This window comes from Typopeltis vanoorti, chromosome 1, assembly GCF_054136105.1.
Source record: "Typopeltis vanoorti isolate ZY-2024b chromosome 1, IOZ_Tvanoo_1.0, whole genome shotgun sequence".
Classification (NCBI taxonomy): Eukaryota; Metazoa; Arthropoda; class Arachnida; order Uropygi; family Thelyphonidae; genus Typopeltis; species Typopeltis vanoorti.
The window spans coordinates 127863200-127872496 of record NC_143549.1 but is presented as its reverse complement, the minus strand read 5'-3'; the positions used below and the strand labels follow the sequence as shown (position 1 = coordinate 127872496).

General features: G+C 34.1%; 1 protein-coding gene across 1 annotated transcript in view; it reads left to right on the top strand.

Moving 5' to 3' along the window:
* The first annotated feature begins 421 nt into the window (after nucleotides 1-421).
* LOC150110411 (macrophage mannose receptor 1-like) overlaps nucleotides 422-9297 on the top strand; it is a 240588-nt gene continuing 231712 nt past the window's right edge. Inside the window, exon 1 of the mRNA XM_090397710.1 lies at nucleotides 422-476. Within this exon, the coding sequence (XP_090253836.1) occupies nucleotides 422-476 (55 nt within the window). The remainder of the gene's footprint in view (nucleotides 477-9297) is intronic.

Here is a 9297-nt window from a genome sequence, read left to right as displayed (position 1 = left end):
GGCGGGATGGTGATATGCTAAAATGGCGTTATGTTATAAGCAACCAACAAAAGTATTAGTGCAATAAAATATCATCCTTATTATTTACTTGAAGAATTTTTTGATTGCCAGGTTTCATTACTATATTTGCTGCAGGTTAATTCACACGATCATTAAATCTTTATAAAATTTATGTTTTCTTCTAATCATCAGAAACCTCACAAATATGATCACAGGATTTAAACATTTCTTATCGTTTTTCTTCCGTTTCTTTGACGTCAAGAAGTGCGTCTTTAATTTAAAGTTGAGCATGATCGGAAAAGTGGTCAGACTAGCAGCGATCTGATAACATGCTAATTTTCCTTTTATCGGACGGAAATGGACTTCTCATGGTACGTTTTCCTGTCCTTAATTATTGTAGGAACGATTTTGTGAAGTCGCTATGAATAGTTGCTGGTCGATCTCATTTTGTTTAATTTATATTTACAAAATTTCAGGTAAGACATTTCAAAACTAATTTGCACTTGAATTAAATTTACTTTTTTCTCCCCTTTCACTTGGCGGCGAAAGCAATGAGAGAAAATGAGAAAGAGAAAATGAACATTGTGAACCAGCTGATGTTACAATTTACTTCGATTAATTTCATTACTGCATTGATTAACAAAAAAATTACAACTATCAGTAAATTCATAAATTCCATATGCTTCATGATAAATACACAATTCACAACTGCTTTTAGTTGGCGCATCCCCTACTTTTGTGTTGTGTACCGTAATACTTACTTTTAATTTCAATTTAATTTTTCTACTGAAAAGGCATTCCTGAAATTATAACATGCATTCCATCATGTCAAATTATAAAAGCCAAAGAACGGACTCACACACGCACACACACACACACACACATAGTGTACAATACTTAACAGCTTAGTTAAATAATGAAGAACAGGACTAAAAGCCCTTGTCATTTGTTTGTTAGCTGTAATTTTACAGAATTTTCATGATTATTTATGTTTAAGATATGTAAGACAATTTCACCTATTAAATGAGTAAAGTATAACTATGAGCACGTCAGTATAAATCACGTTTGATCTACCAAAACCACAGAAAGAGTTTACTGTTCCTGGAAAGGTGAACATGATTCTAAGCGCATCATTTCAATTCCAGTTTTGCAATTTCTGTTATCTAAATCGTCATAACCAGTACTCACGTAATTATTTTGGCAGAACAGAGGATTACAATGAATTATGTTAAGAAAATAATTTATATTTCGTATTTGAGGTACAATTCTAGAAGGTTATTTTATTTTATTTTTTACCAAAACATCTCGTCCTAATAGCATTTTAATGAACTCATATTTAATATTAATCAATCCGAAGGAATGACTTTGCCTTGTCGTTTAGTGTAACAAGAAAGACGAGGAAAATATGTCTCATGTGCTATAATTTGTCCAAATTCCATAGATAAAATGATATGTGAGTTCAAATAAAATATAAAATCTTCCAAGAGAGAATCAGTGTGTGTGTGTGAGTGTGTGTGTGTGTGTGTGTGTGTGAGAGAGAGAGAGAGAGAGAGAGAGAATTTTTACAATAGCATAAAAGTACATCAAAATGAAATTTTGTAGTATTTATTCCATAGAATAATCAAACTTTGCAATCGTTATTTTTAATTTTGTATGTTTGCACAACGACAAAAGTCGCGCAACAAATCATGAATCTTTGGGCAGTAATCAACTTTAAAAATTAAATTTACTAAACAAAAATATTTTAAAATGTCCTTTTCTAATACAAAACGACAGCTGAGAAACTCCTTTGTGCATTATTCTCACATTGTTCTCTTTTTCTTAAAGATATGCGTTGATTGTCGTGTGGTGTGCTTTCGCTGATAGGACAAAGTGATTCGTTGAAATTAATGTCAGTAAGTAAAATCCAATATTTCAGGTTCGTAACAGCTACGTACAGGATATAAGGAGTTATAGTAGGATAATCGCCAAACATCTCATGATATGATTACGGTTACTCTGATAGTAAAACACAAACTTTCACATACAGTGACCAACACGTTTCAACTCTAGATGCTTGAGTTGATGCAGCTTATTTTATTTATTTATTCATATACACACACTAGTGGTCGCACAATCTATAATACAAAACAATCCGCGCTACAACCGCCTACTATCCAAGTGGTTACTGAGAAAGTATTAAAAACCTGTTTATTAGTTTCTATCGATTGTAGCGGGGAGAAAATATTGTGAGGCTGTTCTACAGAACAAAGATAGGTGGAATGAAAAATGAGAAGCTGATTCGGTAAGTTTGAAACTGAACTACGTATGTATATTTATCACAGTGTCTCGATCTTTTTACAGAAGAATAACTTCGACCATGTTCAGTGGGATAGTTGTCCATGAAAGTATGCCCATCGAAAAGGGAATGAGACAAAAAACTGAAGGTCTGTGAGAAAGTGATTGGGACGAGGATTCATCCAAAGTTGGATAGCTGTCTACCATAACAAACGGAGACCATAATGGGATGAAGTAAAGCATGATAGGATACTTTGATGAGTAAGCTTCTATGTCACACCTGGACAAAATCCGTCTAGAAAAAAAATTGGGATTACATTTCTGATATTCTTCTAGATGGATATGAGCAGTCCAACTTGCATACCACAATAATAGATAACGTGTGAGCAATGAATGTTATAAATTACTGGATGGAAGAAAGGAAGATATTTATCTTTAGCAGATTGTAGGAATGAATTTAGTTTGCAAATTGAAAAGAAGGAGACTTGGTGGTTAATGTGGCATAGAAATCTGGAGAACCTCTCAAACACACCTTTGATATATGGAATGGAGACTCCAAAAACGTCTTCTAAAGAAGAGATGAGATGAAGACTAAAATCATCGATAACTTTGGTGATAGTATTAGGGTTGTAGCTGTTTATGTCCTTCTGTTAAGAGGAGGATATAAATAGCTACTGTTAATAATGTTGATTTATTTTAAACTTATAGTATTGAAATTGTCGTTACTGCTTCATGCATGCATGCATGCTCTGTTATGATATATGCACATGTGCACACGCTATATATATTCTTATGTTATTTCGTTACATAACCTAAGATAATTTGACACTGGCTATATTGTTTTCAGTATTATATACTTTTTTTAAGTAACCAGTTTGACCACGGTCTTTGGTTATACATAACATTTGCAACTTTTACTGAGTTTTCGGATATTATTATTATTATTATTATTATTATTATTATTATTATTATTATTATTATTCATATCAACACAAAATCCTTGGATAACACAAAACGTAATCCTAGAAATACACAGAAAGGACGCTTTTTGGAAAGAATTAAAGCGATTTCCAAATAACACAGCTTTAAAAACTAAACATAAGATAACCAGGAATCGCTTTACAACACAAATCAGAAATGCAAAAAGAAGCTACTACAGAGACAAACTAACCTCTGCACAAAACAACATGAAACAAACCTGGCATCTGATCAATGAGATGCTGGATTGTGTTTCCAACACCAACCCCTACGAAACCATTAAACACAGCTTCAGGAAAGACGCAAAACCTCTCCAACAACTAGCAAATGACTTTAACCAATACTTTGCGGACTCCATCTAAGAACTGCACAGAAATATTCCCCCAATTCCAAAACGTGACCCTCCACTTGGATCACAATCAAAACAGACATTATGGTTCCCAACCATAAAATAAGCAGACCTTCTCTCTGCAATACATCAAATCAAACCAAACAAAGGCCCAGGAATTGATGGTATAAGACCTAAAGATATAATGCAACATGCAACTAGTTTAAGTTCTATCCTACTAAAATTAATAAATAAAATATTTAAAACATGACAGATACCAAGTACGCTAAAGACCGCCATAATCACACCCATATACAAACATGGAAAAAGAAATTTAATCAGCAATTACAGACCCATAGCAACATTACCAATTATCAATCCAATTATGTAACGGATCATAATGAAGAAACTCACAGCACACAGAGAGACCTTTCATATTATCCCCAAAACACAATATGGTTTTCAGAAAAATAATAGAACAACATCTCTCTTGGAAGACTACAGACGTAATTAATACCGCCTTAGATAAAAACAAAATTGCCATGGTAGTCTTCATTGAACTAACTAAAGCATTCGATACACTCGCACATCAAACCTTGTTAGAAAAGCTGAGGCATGATGGAATAGACGGGCCTCTTCACAGGTGGTTTACAAACTACCTTCAAAATAGAAAGAATATCACACGTATCGGGTCACTCCGAAGCAGAGAGCTACCAGTAACCTGTGGAGTACCAGAGAGAGTTGTACTCTCCCCAACTATATTCAACATTTACACGCACGATATTAATCAGCTACCACTCAAAGGTAAGATATTCCAATATCCAGACGATACAGCAATAATATCCATATATAATAACACAAGCATTGCCCAAAAAATATGCAACATGACATAAGTATACAGACAAAGTATACCCTATTTGATCACAAAAGAAATTAAGAAATTTTGAAAGAATTAAACCAAGAAGCAGTAATAATAAAAATTAAAAAATATAAACATAAGTGGATGGAAAACGTTCAGAGAATGAAAACAGAAAGATTATCAAAACATGCCTTAAAATACAAGCCATTAGGAAAAAGAAAACCAGGACGTCCTCTTAAACGATTCAATGACTTATAAGGCCGGAACAGGCAATGCTAGGCCTAAATTCTTGATATGCATGATGATGATGATGATGGTGAAACTCACTGACTCGAGCAGTTGATAGCAAATATATAACCATCCGACATCCACTTTCCAACATAAAAAAACACACAGAACAGCAAAACCACTACAATCACTGTTTGAAACGATACGATACCTTGGAGTTTACTTCGATGCAGATAAGAACTGGAATAGCTACATAAACCATCTGCACAAGAAACTCCGAAAAATAACTGGCAAACTCTACAGGTTAAAAGTCATAGTTCCATACACCTAAAAACACTAATATACAAAGCACTATGCCAAAATATACTAATATACGCTATAACAACGTATGCTTTCTGTGCACCCTACAAATTAAATAGATTAATGTCGCTACAGTACAAAATGATAAAACTGATCTTTTGGGAACAAAGAGAAAATAACGACATTATATACATTGCAATGTCAGAACACAAAATACTGACAGCAAAACATTTATGTCATTATGCAGCTTTGCTAAAACATTATTTCTATACCAACTACAGGACAGTCAGAAATACATACCGTATAACAAAGCCTCAGACAACTAATTATATCACATATAAATACAATAACCGCTACGGAAAGGCCACACGAAACTTCTACATCCCAGACATGATAAACAAATTACCTTTTGAATACAGAAACCTTACAAACTACAATAGCCTGAAAAGAGCTCTAAGGACATACTATGAACAAGAAACATGCACCCAAAATACCATACAAACTTAATGAAACACAATATATTCGTTCAGACTTCCAGTTCAGCGACGCATCAATACATTCCAAGTTATTGTGTGTGTGTGTGTGTGTGTGTGTGTGTGTGTGTGTGTGTGTGTGTGTGTGTGTGTGTGTGTGTGTGTGTGTGTGTGTGTGTGTGTGTGTGTGTGTGTGTGCGTGCGCGCGCGCGAATTTCTCAATCATAGATTTCGTAGCTTCCCAACACAGCAAAAAAAAAAAAAACAATAAATAATAACCAAGTGGTGTCGTCCTCAGATAAGCTTAGATATAAGCTTCGAGAATGAAAGCAGAGAAATTAGTTCTCATCCAAGATGTATTATATGTAACCAAATGCATATAATGTACGTATCACATGTTTAACCAATGTATGTAATGTAAGTATCATATGTGAACAAATGTAAGTAATGTATCATATGTAATCAAATGTATGTAACATATGTAATAACTCTAACAAAAGACAATCACTCTATATAATCAATATAGAGTGATTATATCCATTGATATTGTATATATAGAGTGTAAAATTGCAAAGAAAAAAATCTGTAATAATCATCATTATGCATATTTATAAAAATATACGTTGTAAACAGTTATTGTTATTATTATTATTATTTAAAAAAACCTTTATGTACGAGATAATATTTGTTATGCATATAATGTATGTAATTTATCTGAGAAATAATAAAATATTAAAAAAATATTATTATTATTATTATTATTATTATTATTATTATTATTATTATTATTATTATTATTATTATTATTATTATTATTATTATTATTTGATAAACAGAATAAACAAATAACAAAATAAAATTAGCGAATATGAAGAATTTGTTAAATTTAATAATACAACAGTCTTAGAAGTCTTACAAACAGTAAAATACATTAAAACCAGCATTAACGTACTAACTGACAGGCAACACAAATTGATAAAAGACATATCCGAACTCCGTCAAGAATTTAATTCCCTAAAACTACAATACGAACTTTTAAATCAACAACAACATGAAGAAGACCTTGTCATAAACTGTCTTCTAGAAAGTGAATCCACAGAAAATCTCAGAGACGTAGTTATAAAGTTGGGTCATGCAATTTACATCTCCCTACAGCATAATGATATTCAGACCATAAATCTGATTCCGGGGAAGAACAAAAAACAAGGCTTGCCACGACCCGCACCAGTCATAGTTCTTCTGACAAGCAAGGCTACAAGAGACAATCTCATAAAAGCCAGCAGATTGAAAAAAACAGTTGTCAAGGACTTAAAACGGAACACAAGACAATACACAACTCTCTCCATCTGAGTATTTAACACCTTTCAATCAGAATCTGATGTACCAAGCAAGAAAAGCAAAAACAGAACAAAATTATCAATTTTTGTGATCAAAAACAACAAGATACTCATGAGAAAATCACAAACTTCAAAGTCTATACAAATAAAAAGCTTGGAGATATAAATAGGCTGCCAGAGTGAAATAAAGACTCCAATCTAGTTCAAAAAGAAGAACACAACACAAAAAAATGAATGTGAACCATCAGATAGATGTAGTCACCCCAGAATACAACAGCAATCGTACTTTCGACTCGCTTGATGCATGGAAACAACACACAGTACAAGCGAGAGGACTCTCAATCTTGCATATTACCATCAGAAGCATCCGAAAACATTGGTTATTGTTACACGCTTATCTGAGGAATTACACTGGTATTATTGATATATCAGTTCCTAACAGAAATATCCATAACTAATGACGAAGCGACTGCTTTCCAAATTCCAGGCTTCCAACAACATAGATCATGCCGCCAAACAAAAAGAAGGGGTGGAATATTAATATTTCTCGAACATAAATTAATAGCAAAAGAAACTGCCTATCAATTTGAGCATGTTGAAACCCTTTGCCTCGAAGTCACTAATACAACAAATATAATAAATACAATAAATAATAACCAAGTTGTGTCATCCTCAGATAAGCTTACATATAAGCTTCGAGGATGAAAGCAAAGAAATTACTTCTCATCCAAGATGTATCATATGTAACCAAATGTATGTAATGTACATATGACATGTAAACCAGTATGTTTAATGTATGTATTATATGTAAACAAATGTATGCAATGTACGTATCATATGTAAACAAATGTAGGTAATGTATCATATGTAAACAAATGTAGGTAATGTATCATATGTAATCAAATGTATGTAATGTATGCAATGTAATAAAAAAAGTAAAAAAAATGAAAAATGTATTACTAAGAGAGACCTCCAGGGAGTCAGAGACTAATTAAGGGAGGCCACATACTGCACACACCAGTTGTCATATTTATTCTTGAATTCTTTTACACTGTTTTTACTCACAACATCCAATGGCAATCCATTCCAATTACGCACCACTCTCTGAGGGAAAAAGTTAGCCCTTACACCCTTGTTGGAAGCCTTCATTCTCATCTTCCAAGAAGGCCCTCTCTTCCATTTCCCACCCTCCATAAATTGAAAAATCCCATCAATTGAAATCCTGTATGACCCTTTCAGAAATTTGTAAGTCTCAATCATGTCACCCCTCCTTCTCCTGTTTATCTGCAGTCTACATGTACTCAATCTGTCTTCATAATCAGTATTCCACAATCCTGATATCATTTTTAACACTCACCTTTGTACTCTCTCTAATATATCACAATAACAACGGAAACCAGGAGATCAGACCTGCGCACAATAGTCCAAGTGAGATGTTATCAAGGCCTTGTAAAGAGGCAAAATAACATCCTTTTCTTTACATGTCAAGTTTTTCAGAATTGCAATTATATTTTGAGTTGTATTTGCAATCTTTGCCATATCGGCCATAAACGTCAACTTCCTATCTATTAGCTCTCCAAGATCATTAGCCTTATCAGTTTCTTCTAGCCTAATCCCACCAATATACTACGACATTGGATATGTAATCATGCCGAAGTGAATGACTTTACATTTACTGACATTGCACTGACACCCATTTTCCGATGCCCACAATTTCAGCCTATTTTGCATTCTGCAAAGACTGGATATCAGCAGCATTCCTGATTAAATATTGGGAAGGATTGTCAAATCTTTCCCAATATCATTAATTTACAGAGTGAATTACCCTGGACCAAGCACTGATCCTTGCGGAACACAACTTTTTTATAATTAAAAAAAAAATTAAATTTTATACTGGTTATGGGCAGTACTTTCCTTGTATCACGTCCAGACATCTCATCCAGACTTGACATAGGCCTAAGCTTTACAAGTGTTTTACCCTATGCCTCTTCTAGTTATCATGTTATTATTGTAGTCATTCTCTGGTGTCAGCGCCATGCCACCAGTGTGCCCTGTAGAGCCCTCAAGAAGAGAACGTTTATATCCTTCTGCGTAAGCCTAAGCTGTTTTAAGTCTTTATAACTCTCTGCTTCCATACGCCATGTAAAGAGATGGTGGCGCTGGTAAACCTAGGAGTTGCGACATGCCTCTCCCGTATCTTATATATAGATCTGGGTTATTTTTATAATAGATTACTTTATTATTATGGCTATAGGCTAGTGGGCGCCCTGTTCCCATCACCTGGGCATCAACTACCTAAACGTCACTATCTCTTTTAATCACTAAGTATGGCTTATGCCAACCCGCGGAGGTCCTATAACAACGTTCCACCGCGGTCTCCCAACATTTGTTCTTAAAGCGGTTGTTCAGAATGGAGACCACGTCATCACGCGTCCGCACGAGGATCCCATGGGTGCGGAAGCAACACTGGGCTATATGAAACAATGTCTCACTGTAATGGCAGCCAGTACTATAGTT